Genomic DNA, 16,623 nt, shown 5'->3' on the forward strand with positions numbered 1-16,623 from the left:
TGCAGAAGAAGTAAAGAAGAAGGTCCACTGCAGCCCTTCTGGGTAAGAGTAAAATCAAAACCGAAAGACCAGGGAGTCAGGAGTTTGTCTGGCGCAGAGAGGAACCATCAGGCAGCCAAGTAAAATCAATGGATTTATTAGATGCAACCTTGCATGCACTTCAGCCACTCGTACACCGCAAAGCACACCGTCCTTGAGCTGCAGCATCAGAACGGTATCCCCCAACATAGTCTGATTTGCGAAGTTGCCACACGTTGGAATTCCACCCTCCATATGTTGGACCGACTATACGAAAAGCCATCACCAATTTCTTGATGATACAAGCGGATTGGGGACTCCCCTGTGTAACTTCAATGTCAACCAGTGGCAGCTCATACGTGACACCTGCCATTTGCTCAGGCCCTTTAAGGAAGCCACATTAGTGACAGTGTCAGTGGCCAGGATTACGGGATGAACAATGTCTTTCCACTGCTTCATTATCTACAACACATGTTGGAAATGATAGCTTATCAGGGCATTGGAGACTTGACGCCTACATCTCATGGCCACATGAGCCCTGTGGGGGCTGAACTGGAGGAGGAGGAGGGGCACAGTGGAGCACAGTTTAGGTTTCACCAAATGGGAAGTTTTTCTAGTCCTCTGACAGGAGAGGAGGAGCAGTTAGAGGAGCTAGAGGATTACGAGGAAGGTGAGACAGAGGGCCCAGACACACCATGGCAGTATGAAGTTGAGATGGAGGCAGGGAGTCCCTCCGAGTCACTTTCACAAATGGCACGATGCATGCTCACTTGCTTGCGTAGTGACCGCCAAATTGTCACCATTCGGCAGCGGGATGACTTCTAACTCTCCACTTTATTGGACCCTCGCTACCACCACAAAATACGGGCCACTGAGAGGGAGGATAAACTGACCTACTACAGAGACATTCTACATAGTCAGTTGGCCGAAGCCTATTGGCACCATCGTCCATCCTCTCGCAGGTCTTACTCGGAGGGCCCTCTGCGCTCACCTTCCACTGCCATGGCTGCTGGGGAGGGGTGGGGTAGCAATAGCAGTACCAGCTCCATCAGCAGCCTGAGTCTACAGTCGCTGATGAGTACCTTTCTTCACCCGCATAGTGAAGCAACTCATCAGCAGCTGGTAGACATGGAGCAGGACCTGTATGCCCATGCCAACAAACCTTGAAGATCCGCTGGACTTGGCTGGGCAGCCAAACTTGATTTGTGGCCGCAGCTAGCAGAGTTTGCCCTGGAAAATCTGTCCTGCCAGTAGTGTGCCATCAGATCGGGTGTTTAGTGCGGCGTGGGCCATAGTCACCTCAAGGAGAACTCGTCTGTACACAAAAAATGTTGAGAGACTGACCTTTTGTGGAGATGAATCAGGCATGGATCAGCCAGGATTTCCACCCACCAATGCCTGATACATCAGAGTAGATTGACCATGGTGCTACACCAACACTTCACAAATATGGATAGTGCCAAACAGAGTTAAGGTGCTGCCCCCCAGTTACAAACATTCCTCCGCTTCAGACCTTTTTTCACCCACCTTCGTCACCGGGTACTAGTATTGCCACCCACCGCACCACTCTGTCACCGGGTCACTTTCAGGACTCTTGATGCTGCTGCTGCCACCTCCAGGCTGCACCATTCTGCCACCATATGTTCTCCTCATGCTGCCGATAACTCCAGGCGGTGCCATACAGCCACTATATGGTCTTGTCATGCTTCAGCCAACTCCAGGCTGTGCCATTCAGCCACTATATGGTCTCCTCATGCTTCATCCAACTCCAGGCTGTGCCATTCAGTCACTATATGGTTTTCTCATGCTTCAGCCACCTCCAGGCTGTGCCATTCATCCACTATATGGTCTCCTCATGCTTCACCCAACTCCAGGCTGTGCCATTCAGCCACTATATGGTCTCCTCATGCTGAAAACACCTCCACGCTGTGTAATTTAGCACTATATGGTCTCCTCATGCTGCTGGTCCATTACCTAAAAAATGTTATGGTACCACTAACTACCATAAATTTTCATTTGAAATTTGAAAATGAATCTTTTAATCTTAGTAATGATGAGGCCCTATGGGTTCCTTATGCTACTGGGAAATCCCCTTTAATAATTTTATGGTAGCACTAGCTACCATAAATCTTCAATTTCAATTTTAAAATGTATCTTTTAATCATAGGGATGGCGAGGCTCTATGGTCTTCTCATGCTGCCACAAACTCCAGACTGTGTCATTCAGCCACTATATGGTTTACTCATGCTGTTGGGCCTTGGACATTACCTAAAAAATATTTTATGGTAGCACTAGCTACCATAAATCTTCAATTTAAATTTTTAAATTCATCGTTTAACCCCTTAACGACAAAGGATGTATATTTTCGTCCTCCCGCGGCTCCCGCGATATGCCGCGGGGTGACGCGGTGTCCTCGCGTCATATCGGGTCGGTCCCGGCGGCTATCAACGGCCGGGACCCGCGGCTAATACAGGACATCACCGATCGTGGTGATGCCCTGTATTAACCTTTCAGAGGCGGCGATCAAAGCTGACCACCGCGTCTGAAGTGAAAGTGAAAGCAACCCAGCTGCTCAGTCGGGCTGTTCGGGACCGCCGCGGTGAAATTGCGGCGTCCCGAACAGCTTACAGGACACCGGGAGGGCCCTTACCTGCCTCCTCTATGTCCGATCGACGAATGACTGCTCTGTGCCTGAGATCCAGGCAGGAGCAGTCAAGCACCGATAACACTGATCACAGCCATGTTAATGCACGCCAGTGATCAGCATAAGAGATCAGTGTGTGCAGTGTTATAGGTCCCTTTTTCCCATAAAAAAAACTGTGTAAATAAAAATAAACATATGGGGAATCACCGCATGCATAAATGTCCGAACTATAAAAATATATCATTAATTAAACCGCATGGTCAATGGCGTACACGTAAAAATATTCCAAAGTCCAAAAAAGCGTATTTTGGTCACTTTTTATACCATTAAAAAAATGAATAAAAAGTGATCAAAAAGTCTGATCAAAACAAAAATGGTACCGATAAAAATTTCTGATCAAGGCGCAAAAAATGAGTCCCCATACCGCCCTGTACGTGGAAAAATAAAAAAGTTATAGGGGTCAGAAGAGGACAATTTTAAACGTATACATTTTTCTGCATGTAGTTATGATTTTTTCCAGAAGTATGACAAAATGAAACCAATATAAGTAGGGTATCATTTTAACCTACAGAATAATGATAAGGTGTCATTTTTACCGAAATATGAACTGCATAGAAACGGAAGCCCCCAAAAGTTACAAAATGGCGTTTTTTCTTCGATTTTGTCGCACAATGATTTTTTTTCCGTTTTGCCGGGAATTTTGGGGTAAAATGACTAATGTCATTGCAAAAGTATAATTGGTGACGCAAAAAATAAGCCATAATATGGATTTTTAGGTGGAAAATTTAAAGGGTTATGATTTTTAAAAGGTAAGGAGGAAAAAACGAAAGTGCAAAAACTGAAAAACCCTGAGTACTTAAGGGGTTAATCTTAGAGATTGTGAAGCCCTATTGTCTACTCATGCTGCCGCCAACTCCAGGATGTGCAATTCAGCCACTATATAGTCTCCTCTTGCTGCTGCAAATTCCAGGCTGTGTCATTCTGACAGATTATGGTCTTCTTATGCTTCTGCCACCTCTAGGCTCTGTCATTGTGCCGCCATGAGACTCCTTGTTAAATTGGATTTTGTGGTCATACAGTGTTAGTTCAATGTAAACATTTGGACATTAAACTTGGGAATCTAATATAAATCTTAAATTTAAATTAAAATAAATCAATGTAATTTTTTCAAGACTGAGGCCCTATGGTCGTCAACATCATATTACCTGCGGAATTATCACAAGAATCCAATTGAAACAGCTTCTAGCTATAACAATGAACCATTACTGATTAAATGAAACATTTGCACTTTCATAGTCAGGGGGGCGCTGAGAGGCAGCGGCTGGAATAGGTGGTATCTCGCCTGGCGGAGGACCGCCAGCTCGATGCTCACCAGAATGGGTACTCAATAAATTTAAATACATTCAAATTAAATTAAATATAAATTATATAAAAAATCTCTTTATTCTCTTCAATTTTGACGACATATGGTCTCCCTGCTGCCACATTCAGATGCTCTGCGTCAGTGATTCTAATAGCAATGCCTGTAATCGGCATGTCATACTGAATACCAGTATTATTTCACTAACACATCACACTCCCCATGCGTGCTAGGACAAGGCAAAGTGTTGTACAACCCTATTGAGGCTCTCTGTAGGCCAGAAATAGCCGTTTTTAATAGTGCTTTGCCGCAATAAATTCAGACTGAAACTAATTTTTTAAGAAAATTTGTCAAATTGGTCAAATTGAATATTTCAAAAGTTCGCTCATCTCTAGTTCTAATGCATCTAGATCAATTAAATCAAGTTATTTCTTGCTTCTCCTATGCAAAAACTTTGTTTCCATTGCTACAAACTACAAACAAACCCTATGTTTAGTTTGATCCAGTAGCCACAATCCCTTCCTACTTCATCTATAATATTAGGATATAGGAGACAAATGGAAGTCAGTGTAAATGCAGGATAAGACTACACAGGGTTTGTTTGTAGTGTGTAACTATGGAGACACAAAAGAGGATAAGAGCTCACGAGGTTGCAGTCCAAAAAATATCAAACACACAAGTGTGTACAAACAAAAGGAGATTTTTATATCAAGATTATTTGCTTCATTTTAATTTTATAGTAATTACAACAATCCAAAATATTTTAAAGGTGCCATGTATTGTGTTCATCTCCCACTGGCATGCTGCTTCTCCTGACAGGCACTGCTTCCATGGCCTTCCCACGCCTTCCCACTTCCATACTTGTGCTACCAATCCTGCATTGCTCCTGGCTTTGCAAGTAAGGTGTGAGTGCACTCTCTTCTTCCCTCCTAAAGGGCTAGATTATGCACTTAAATTGTTCCCCATGTTGTTGACTTTTCCTTGTCCCTTCTAAACCCTTGCTGCCCACCCTGACCAGTTGCCTAACCTGTGACCATGAATGAACTCTGTACTCGCCAGTTCTTCGCCTGTGTTAAAGGAGTACTCCAGAATAGAAAAGTTGTCCTCCATACTGCCAGCAGTTAAAAAATATAGAAATACATACCTTCCTTCCCCTGGTGCCTCCAGGAACCCTCTCCGGTCTCCGCCACGATCCTCAGGTGACGGGGCCGAAAACATCACACTGCCGCTCAGCTTATCGCCGGCCGAGTCGGGACTTCGCTGCGACCGGTGATTGGCTGAGTGTAGCATGACTCGCCAACCACTGGCAACCAAGAAGAGGATCCAGAGTGCGTTACCGGAGGCACCGGGGGGGCCAAGGAAGGTATGTATCTCTTTATTTTTTTACTGTCGGCAGTATGGAGGACAATTTTTCTATTCTGGAGTACTCCATTAAGACTCCTCTGTCTGACCCCTTGGTGATTCCCACTGTGTCACTTGGCCTCCAAGATCAGCTGCCAATGATGTAGAAACAAACAACAAATAGATCCAACAATTGCAAGTAAAAATGTCCTTACTTTATTTATCGTGTCCATGCACTACAAAAAAATCATGTTGCAGTCGGAACACCGACACATTTCTGGGGCCTAGGCACCCGTCATCATATCCTAGGCGATACCAATGATACCAGGGCCACTCCTAAAGGTAGCAACTTATTGGTTTCCTGCAGCAAAGGACAAATCCTTGTAGAGGAAGTGGAGAGTAAAAACCGGGGGGGTCACCATGACAATGTCCTCAAGGGTTGCTCAAAGCCAAGCTGGTTAGGTAGCACAGTGGGGTCACACTCGCTGTTCTTTACATGGACATATCCTGTCAGAGTTTAATTTGTAGGAAAAGCACATAAAAAGTATTTTCTATTAAGTTTATTATACTGAATACAATAGTTACATAATAGTTTTATTACTTTTTATTTATTTAATTTTTTTACAATATTGTAAAGTGTTTTAAAATCATAAAGAAATATGAATTCAGTAAAGTAAACAGCACTCCTTAGATGCTTGTTACCTTAAGATTTGTACAGACAGATGGTCAGGCACTCTTCTGCGATGTTGATAGAAATAGAAGTTTACAGAAGGTAAAACCAACGCATTTCAGCTAGTAGCTATTCTTACTCATGGTCATGGATGCTCTGAGCCATCCTGAAAATAACCACCCTCAATAAAACTACTAAACCATTACATACTAAATAGCTTATATATTAAATACCTATTCTGTGTTTGTAAACTGTGTTTTGGTAATGATTTAATGGGGTGGATCTAATCTTCGGGGGGGGGGGGCACCCATGAACATGAGTAAGGGCAACTTATGGCCAAAACACGTTGGTTTTACTTTTTCTGTCTTCTGACCTGTTTTGCTGCTATGATGATGGTTGTACCTGATTGTATGGGTTAATTATTTTATTACTTCTATTTTACAGAAAATAGAAAGAAATATACTTTATTTCTGCACTATAGAGCACTAGATCATAGGTCTCCAAACTGTGGCCTTCCAGATGTTGTAAAACTACCACTCCCAGCATGCCCAGACAGCCTTTGTTCTAGATCAACACAAAAGGACATCGGTTCTAGATCAACACAGTAGGATTATAGGTTGGACTTGATGGAAATGTCCATCCTAGCTTATAAACTATATCAGTAGCATAAGATGTCACTGATGTCCAATTTTGCAAATAATCAAACGGATCCAACAGCTCTCAACTCTCCTGCAAACACCTCATGCTCAAAATAGCTGGCAGGACCCCAGGTAGTAGGATTTAAAGAAAGTATGTCAGTGCAATAGATGTAGTAAAAGCAGGAACTCTTTATTGGAACATCACATAAGATACATCAACTAAAACAGTAACGCTGACGTGTTTCTTAACCTCCCAGATCCTTAATCATGGCATGATCCCTTGTATACTATGTGATGTTCCGATAGAGCGTTCCTGCTTCTACTAAACCTATTGCACTGGACATACTTGCTTTCAATCCTTTGCAAACATTGTTATACCAATAATGTGCACAAAACCAGGCATACCATTCATGGAATGCCATCCAACAGCAACTGTAATAGATAGATGGATAGATATTTTACTACGATTTCTATTGTACATTGAAGGGAACCTGTCAACACCTTCATATTGCCTAAACCATGCATGCCTGGTGAATTCTCCACACCCACACATCCTTAATAAATAGATATAATCTTTTTTGGGTAAACGGAGAGATCTATCATTCTAAGGGGGCAAGGAGAAGCCACTGGGGAGCGACCCAATGGCTCAAAGTTAAGGCAGCAGGAAAGTGATGACAGGTTCCCCATTAACATTAGTTATCAGGGGTCTAGATGCAAGCCTAGTCCCTAGTGGTATGATGACAGTTTCTAGTACTGAGTTGAGGAAGTAGCAGAATTAATCAGGCAGATGCATGTCCTTATGAAAGTCATGTACTATCCAAGATTTCCAAAACTATTTTCCTACCAGTGCATGGCTGGGGGTTCATTTACTTTGGTGACAAATATGCAAAATGTCTCATCTGCGAGGAATGGCACAGATCTCATGGGGCAATGGGGCATTAGTAAATCCAGGGGCCGGGTTAAGATCCAGCTCTGCACCTGGTGGGGCCTGAAATGTGAAATTTTGCAGCAGGGTTGTAAAGAACAGGAACATTTCCATTTTTGCCAAGTTCTCTCCAGCACAACTTCTTTTACCTGGACAGAGTATAAAAGAATATAAGTAAAACAAGGGTTTTACAGGTTAACAAAAACAAGGCTGCCTTCCTCCTAAAACAGCACTACACATGTCCACAGGTTGTGTGTAGGATTACATCTTGGCCCTGTTTACTTCAATGAAGCCCAGTTGCAATTCTGTTCACAACCCATAGACAGATGTGGCATTGTTTCTAGAGGAAAACAGGCATATTTTTCTAATTCTGTACAATTAATGAGAATATCCAGTAGACACCTCTTTCCAACCAAGGCCTAACATATTCAAATTATTACAGGACTTTTCAATCCTACATAAATTTAGGTGCACTACTGTGGTAGATGTAGACAGTAACATATGACTAACCCTCGAAATGATGTTAAAATTGAGACATTAGCCAGTATTTCCTTATATGAAGGACATACCTGAGCCCGCACACCAATGCCAAGGACTTTTCTATCCCCTCCAGGCCACCTCTAACTTGCTGTTTAGAAGAGCATAATAAGGCTTATGTCTGGTGAAATCACTATAGGAACGTATGAGCTCTGGTAATTACTTGTCCCATAATTCCTTGCAACAAGAAAATTTTTGCCAAGATGTACATCATATAAAAAGTTTTTGATTCTGACATTTGTCCATTGAAGGGGTGTTACCTCTCATGCAGACACCTGGTGCATACCTCCCCACAAGTGTTTTTAATGCCATGTGTTGCAATTTGTATTCTAACCATAACTCAGGGTGCAGTATAGCACCAGGGAACTTGTTGGTTTTCTGGGGTGTCTGTGTACACACTATATGCAAGTGTTATTTTTATGAGTCTTCAATAAACTATCAATATCTATAGATAGTGGAAAAGTAAGCAGTTGTGGCTGGAAGAAACTGTCCTAGTGCACTGGGCAAAACGGACACACCAATCGGAGAAGACGTCACCTGGATGTAACTGCACTGTAACAATTTATATGGTCCTCAGAGACTGTGTAGAGCTGGTATCTACCACTGTATGGGCACTCTAAAGGGGAATATTCCTCCTATCTTTTATCACATTTTAGCAGCTTAACTGAAAATATACATTGTTTAGTTATATTCTCATATATGATATTCTTTTCATTATAACTTAAAGGAGATGCTTTACCTAATGAGAAGGGGATGAAGGCCTCATTCTTCTTAAACTTTCCATGTGAGTCAAGAAAATGTTCTGGATAAAACTCTTCAGGCTTCTCAAAGTAAGCTTTGTCTCTCAGAGCAGAGTGCAGCAATGGGATGATGGTTGTTCCCTAAGGAAAAAAATATATAATATAGAAAGATGAAGAAAGATCACCAGCCATGTGTAACATGGGCATGCTTGACTATGTTATTTTAAATAATTGTCCCTAAATATGAAGTATAAGGACCTTTGGGCCCCTTCATAATCTAGAGCCCAGATATGACTGCAATCACTGCACCCCCTATAGCTATACACCTATGCCTCCATTTAAAATCACATGCATATTATTGGTACAGTAGGGCCCTAAAATAATATTGTCTAATTGTCTTTATCATGTCTGGAGAAGAGTCCTTGATCCAGTCCTAACAACACTTTATTTTTGTGAAGCCCACATATAGCAGCATAGATGACATTTTTTTTAAACATTGTTTTATATGGTGGGCAGAGCTTAACTGTATCATAACTGCTTACATGTGCCTACTGATGTATTCATAGGAAGTAGTTGTGACACTATACTTATAGTTACTGAATAATGTAGAAACCATCCTATAACAGACAAGACAGGCACATAAAAGCCTTAACAAAATAATGTTAAAGGGGTACTCCACTGCCCCAGTGTTTGGAACATTTAGTTCTGAACTCCGGGCGCATGCTGCGGGGATCATGATGTCACGGCCATGCCCCTCGTTACATCATGCCACGCCCCCTCAATGCAAGTCTATGGGAGGGGCGTGGTAACAACTGATTCTTAATTGTTAACCAGTGTTCCAAGTACACGACTAATTCTCAGTAAAACCAACAAAAAAAAAACAAAGCAACTAATCTCACCTTTGGTATAAAATATCCCTTGAATGTGATGTCCTTAGTTGTTGAATGTGGGAGGCTTCCAGGTACAATGTCACCAAATCTTTGAATTTCATGAATGACAGCGTCAGTATATGGCATTTCCCTTCTATGTTCTACCTGAGGTTGAGCCGTTCCAATAATATTTTCAATTTCACAATGCACTTTTTCTACAAAAAAAAAAAAGATATATATACACATATATATATATATATATATATATATATATATATATATTAGGAGTTACAATTTAGGAAAGTAGAAATAATAGGGGTAGTTGTAATAATATTGTAAGTTAGAACATTGACTACAATAATTACAAAGCATTCAGAAAATAGATTTAGATTGAGACGGTGCTGTTCTATTATGGGGCATCTGTGGTTACCATGACTGTACCAAAAAGTATTAAATAGTAGCATTTTGCTATCTATTTAAAAATGAATGTAAACATTCATAAAGTTTTGAAAATATGTTGTTGTTTTGGTTCCACCATGATATAAAATCCAAGATCTTTAAAGTACATGACAATAAAAAAAAAAATTTAAAAAACTTTTTAGAAACTGGACATTCTGATTGTTCAATCTTTATCTTCGTAAAGATGAAGAATATATATTATGCATACATTGCAATGAAAAAAAAATAAATAAAAAATAATATATATATATATATATATATATATATATATTATATATGTGTGCACATTTTAAATATCTTTATATTTATAGGACAAGGTGGGATTTAGTAGACCAGGATCTCATATATATTGCTTACTTTGGATTTCAGGATATTTCATCATTAACAATAGACCCCATCGCAGAGTGGTTGAGGTGGTCTCCATTCCAGCAACGAATAGGTTGCTGACCAAGTTGCCAAGATTTTTATTATGGTAATACAATGTAGATTCTGATTTTCCCTTTAAAAGAAAAATGTGAAATCCTTTTATAGTATAGGCATTTATCTCGATAACCCATCTCAGAGTTTTAGAAAGTCAGAACAGTGTCTATAATTTTAGCCAATATTGTGACAATAGCCCTAAACTGCTTTTATGATTTATGTGATATTTGGGTTATTAATCACTGTAACAACTCTTAAAGCCCTATATAACACATATAGGTCACCTAACTGTGTATCTATGGACTTCTGAGCTGTTTTAAAGCAAAAATAATAACAAAGTCATGGTAATTAGTATGGCTATGGGTAAATGGATAGTATCTAAAATGTTGGTAACTAATAGGTGAAATCTAATAACAGTGCACTAGCGTACTTTGTAGGCTTTCTAAAATTAATGTCCAAAAATTATCAATTTTTGAAGGCAGGTGCCTGCTGGTGTTAATATGCACATGGAAGTATCAAAAGAAGTGATTTTTTCTTCCATGTGGTCCAAAAATTATCCCTTTTGTGCCTGGAAATTGAAGAAGCAGTGGCTTTTTACAAACTGTGAAAAAATAATTCCCATTGTGGGGCATAGTAACAGGACTGGCAAGAAGTGTGACAATAGTGACACAAAACCCTCTATGAATGGCTTTTTCACAAAAAATAGTGTAAAATAAATAAAAATTTGCACACTTAACATATTCTGCATTGATCAAACAGATACAGAACTGCTGCTGTTTTACTACAATTATTATACAGTATATGTGTGGTCCTAATCCTATCTGTGTTGTTCACTGATCACTGTCCCTCACAGAGATCATCACCAAACATCTGCTATCTCTAAGGCTACTTTCCCACTATTTGAAAGGCTCTGTTACAAACGGACATTAAGGGCCTTCCCCCCCCCCCCTTTGACCACCATTAACTTCCGTTATTGTAACGGAGCCTAATGGGAGGCATAACAGGTACAGAGGATCTCATTCACTTGAATGGGATTCTCTGATGTCCGTTATTGTTGCTGTTATTCCACCAGAAGATAGCGGGAGAAAAAAACGGCACAAGCACCAATTTTTCTTGCGCTACTTTCTAATGGACATCACAATGCCGGGCACAAACGATAGTGTGAAAGTAGCCTAAAATGGCTGCTTAAGCTACTGTATGTGCATAGGCTTTTATATTGGCTGTGACACCACCCCTATACTGCCTCCTGATTGGCTGGGAGAGTTGTTTGAAAAGCATTACTCCTTCATCATTCCTTCTCCTTTCTCGCATATGGGTTATGTTATTTTAGCAGGTTCTGCCAAACTGAACCACCCAAAACTCAATTTCTTGCTGCATCAAACTTTTTAGCAAAGTTCTGATTGAATCCGGGTTTTACAGTTGCAGTTCACTCATCTCTAACAGATAGATAGAGATAGATAGTAGGTTGGTTGCTTGAATGTAAGATAAAATAAAATGTGAATAATGAACCTCTTGTTGTTTAGCAAGGAAGGCATCGATAAGGTTCCTCTGATTGTTGACGTCCAGCTCTTTCTCTTTCCTTGTGAATGTGTCTCTTACAAAGCTCTGCATCTCTTCATGATTATTAAAAATCTTATTATGTGTTCCAGGTAGCCAGCCGACCAGCCAGGGAAAACTGTTGTACAGCTTAATGGAATAGAAATGACAATATGAAGGAAAATGCAACACAACTAGCAATTGTCACAAAATAAAATGCTTTTTGAAGCTGTAGCCTTCTGGGGTACAAATCCCATTTGAGGGTCAGTTTCCTCTCACTCTCTAAACAGACTGACTCTCAGCTATTCTTTTTGACCAATTTTGCTGATCTTGTTTCATCTAAAAACCTGGTGTGGCCTAGGAAGCAGAGTGGAGAGCCCCACTGCCAATCCTGCCTTTCATTCCATAAAGATCCAGGCCCAAATATAAGACTTACCAAAAGTTCCTAGCATGCTAATACTTTCCAGAAATGTAAACATTTCTGGAGTTTTCACATCTTGCGCAGCTTTGCCTGGATAGGATATTCACCTCCTGAAACCTAGTGTTCACATATGACCGATACCTTGGAGAAATATAGTGATCCCCGACCACCACTTCTGTTACTGTTTCATACATAGTGCAGGGAGTTTTCATGATGATAGTCACTTTAAGATTCTTCTGCCAGTGATCGAAGTCTACTTACCCTGATCATAGTGCTTCCTGAAATTCTGATGTTTTCATTGACTAATCTCATGAGCTTCAGTATTGTAGGATCATTATATTCATATCTATGATCCATCAGTATGGACACAATTATGTTGGCCACCGCAGCATTTATGATAGTTTGATTATCAAAGGGTTTTCCTGAAAATAGAACAAATATATAGTAAGGGTATGATATAGTCATGAACAAATCTATAGTAAGTCTATGATGAAGTCATAAACAAATCTATAGTAAGGGTATGATATAGCCATGAACATATATAGGTTGTTGTTCTGTTCAAGACTATAAGGTTTATTTGCTAACCACAAGAACAAGGACCCAAGTCTCCCGTTGGAATGGAGCTTGCTATCTCTGGCCACTCACGTAGAAAATAACCACAACAGCAGTATACATGTACAACCTGCTGCTCCATTCTGGTGGTGACAGGGACAGGATAAAGGGCACTCTCTCCTGTTGTCCACACCATGATCAGTTCTGATCGCAGTGCTTCAGGAGGTTGAATCCAGCAGTGTGGCTCTCATTCGTGGACCATTCATCGTACGGGAACTACATCCCACTGGTAGCGTATACGTATGTCATTGGGCTAAGAGCCCATGTGACACAATTCCTCCAGGATCCCAGAATATGAACCTACTTACCTCGATAAGATCTAAAGGTCTCCATTAAGGATTCACACTCTTCAGTGATCTTCTCTTCTATTCCTTTTTTCCCCATTCCATAATCTCGTAATGTTGACAGGGTAAATCTTCTCATCACTTTCCAGTTCTCTCCATTTGAAAATAGTATACCTGCATGAAAAGAGCTCAGGTTACTGCACAGAGATTATGTTTTTATATGTATATTTCTGAGTAACCAAAATTACAAGCAATGTAGATTTCCCTGTAATACCATAGCCCAGCCCTATTTCACCATATTGTTTGAATCCTCTCTACCCTTCAGCAACAGTTTTGTTTATAACTATGTTCAGTTTCTCTAAATGAGGACTCAAGATATCCTGGACAGACATATAGTTAAATGCCATCCTACTTTACACTAAGCCCCACCCACTTAGTGAGCGTATAGCAAAGTTGTAAAAAGGTGCAAATGTTTGCGCAAAACAAAATCAATTATACTTTTTAACAAGAGTTAGTTGTCAACAGCATCTACTGATATGTCCGTAGTATTGTACAATCCAAATATCCTAAGAACTGAAGCCCTAGTTCCAAAATATAAAAAGAGACCAAACAATTTGGGGATAGAAAAAAAAAATTATACTTACCCAGCCCCAGTCCCCTGCAGTTCCTGTTAGCTTTATTTGCAATTTTCTCTCTGATTGCTGCTTATGGAACCCTTTTGCCGTATCCTGACATTCAGGCAATCACTGGCCAAGACAGGACACCACATCAGACAGTGATTAGCTAAGCAAAAGATTCTGCACTTATGTCTTGAAAGCAGAAAGAAGAGAGAAGATCGGGGGGACCAGACAAAGCTTAACAGCAGCTCCGGGAATAGGTAAATATGTTGGCTTTTTATGTCTTTTGTTTTCAAGCAAACATTGGATTACCCCTTTAACTTCCATGTTTTGTTAAATGTCCATAAGAGTGAGGGCAGACAACTTACAGAGCTGTTAATGCTCAGACATCACATGTTAATGTAGATGTGGTTGTAAATCTTAAAGCTCATGGGCCCTGGTGGAAAACCTTTAACAGGTATTATGTGTACTTAAAGGGGTACTCCGGGGAACTAAACCCATAGCTCATCCTTTTCCTCTCACCAAACTACGTATTTGTCTAAATTTAATTCATTAGCTATATAAAGCAGTTCCCCTCTTTTAGCTGTCACAGGAAGGAAATGAGAGAAAAATGTAATTCTCAAATCCACCATGTCTTGGTGTAAACCCCCCACTGAGACTAGCCCCCACCCTTCATGACAACACCACCTGATTTCTGTTTGGTCTAGAGCTCTGGCTGTACAGCCACACCTCCCCTTCATGTGTGAGGAGCTTGTGAGCTGTGAGAGAAAAGCAGTGGAGATTCTTAGTCACAACTGAGCACATAGCTGCTGTTTTTCTGCTCAATATCTCATCACTGACTTCTGCTATTCAGAGCACTGCAAAATTAATTGCTGGAGGAAGGATAGTCTGTACAGTGTGTGTGAGCTGCAGTGTAAGCATGCACACATATAGTGAAAGCAGTTGGCTGGCAGCCATTACACAGAGCTGGACTGACTTCTGGGAGTTGTTGTGTGTGCTGCAAACAAGGAAAAAGTATTTAGGAGATATCAGGGGCCAAAGGAGCTGCCAAAACCACATGGATAACTACAGCAGAAACAGAACAGGTATTGTGGTGGCTTTGGGGAATTTTTAATTTTTCTTAACTTCCCTGAAGTACCCCTTTAATAGAGTTGGCATCTTTGGGGTCATCTAAGGCCCAAGGGCCCAGTTATACCTATCACCCTATACTGTCACAGTCGTGTGGGTTAGAACTCAATCTATAATGTTTTCAGGTCTTTATCACTTTTATTTAATGCATCAAATGCTTACCACATCCTTGGGATGTTCTAGCCCCCATTGGTGTAACTGGCCTTCCAGAAAATTCTTCAGCATAGTTGATAAGAGCTTCTTTAACTGTGTCATAACCACACAGGACAACAAACTTTTTTGTGGCTGACTGGATGCTAAATATTGTGCCGTACTTCTTTGACATCTGAAAGCAGAATGCACAAGATTATCCTCCTTTATAACACCATGTTGTGATAGGGTTGAAATATATCTTTATAGGGAATACAACTCCTATTTCAGGTGCAGAGTGGCATATAATCTGCATAGACACTGTTCAAAGTTAAAATTCTGGTTGCCTGCAGTCAACAATAGGTAGAGCTCAGGGGGCTCACTGCATACTAGTTTATTATTGACCTCAATGTATAAACAGTTTGTAGCCCATTTTTACATTCCCTTTAGTGTCACCTGCAGACAACCAGAATCCTATTATATAAAACTATATCTTAACAAGACATATGAAGCTCTGTTTTGTAAATGGGCACTCTGGTTTGCAAAAACTTTTTATATAATATAGATAAAATATTTTTGGGTGAAGAAATTCTCTATGCTTCTTACTACTAAGGGTCCCACCACTGTGCAGAACCCTTCTTGTCCCTGCAGCTATTGCCTGTGTGTCTGTGCTGAGACAAAATGACTCCTTAGATAAGGCCGCGGTAAACCTGTTCTGACAGAAACTACTGTGACTGAGAAAGGCTTCCTGTTGCCTTATTTATGAGCAATAATATAAGCTTCATTCTTCACATCACAGGTCTTATTTAGAGCAGACAGTGGGGGGAGAGGTGGAGCAGAGCTGAAAATGGAAGATCTGTTCACTATAACTAATAGCATTATATTAGTAAGTTGTTTTATTATACTTTTTGACAACATTCATGGGTTGTTTCTTTTGCCAAACAACCAAATTTGATCTTACTTATGTTCCCTATGGACTCCATTCAGTTTACATTGTAAAATTATGTACAAAGGAAGGAAATAAATGACCTGTGGATCATGCCACCCTTTTCTGATACATGGGATGGAGAATTGTGGGACCTGGTGAGGAATGCTGCCCTGGGGGTGCCAACAAATGCCTTGTCAACTCTTTTGCCTTGTCAATGATATTTATATACACAGCTTGGGCACCAGTCTGGATATTTGGCTGAGGTGTAGGAAAACCTAGCTAGGACTCTGTGCTGGGGTGTGGGCAAATAAGAAAAGGGGTCCATCTACCCAGTAATATGGAGATAT

The 16,623-nt window shown here is 40.6% G+C and overlaps 2 protein-coding genes across 7 annotated transcripts in view; one reads left to right on the forward strand and one right to left on the reverse strand.

The window, feature by feature from the left end:
- Positions 1–16,623, forward strand: part of LOC130361225 (serine/threonine-protein kinase SBK1-like) — a 613,716-nt gene that overhangs the window by 355,857 nt on the left and 241,236 nt on the right. The gene's annotated exons all lie outside the window — the stretch shown is intronic.
- Positions 1–16,623, reverse strand: part of LOC130361228 (cytochrome P450 2K6-like) — a 91,652-nt gene that overhangs the window by 74,137 nt on the left and 892 nt on the right. The window contains exons 3-5 of the mRNA XM_056563979.1: positions 15,382–15,544; positions 13,499–13,648; positions 12,840–13,000 (exon numbers count right to left, since the gene is read on the reverse strand). Of these exons, the coding sequence (XP_056419954.1) occupies positions 12,840–13,000; positions 13,499–13,648; positions 15,382–15,544 (474 nt within the window). The remainder of the gene's footprint in view (positions 1–12,839; positions 13,001–13,498; positions 13,649–15,381; positions 15,545–16,623) is intronic.

This window comes from Hyla sarda, chromosome 3 (assembly GCF_029499605.1).
Source record: "Hyla sarda isolate aHylSar1 chromosome 3, aHylSar1.hap1, whole genome shotgun sequence".
Lineage (NCBI taxonomy): Eukaryota > Metazoa > Chordata > Amphibia > Anura > Hylidae > Hyla > Hyla sarda.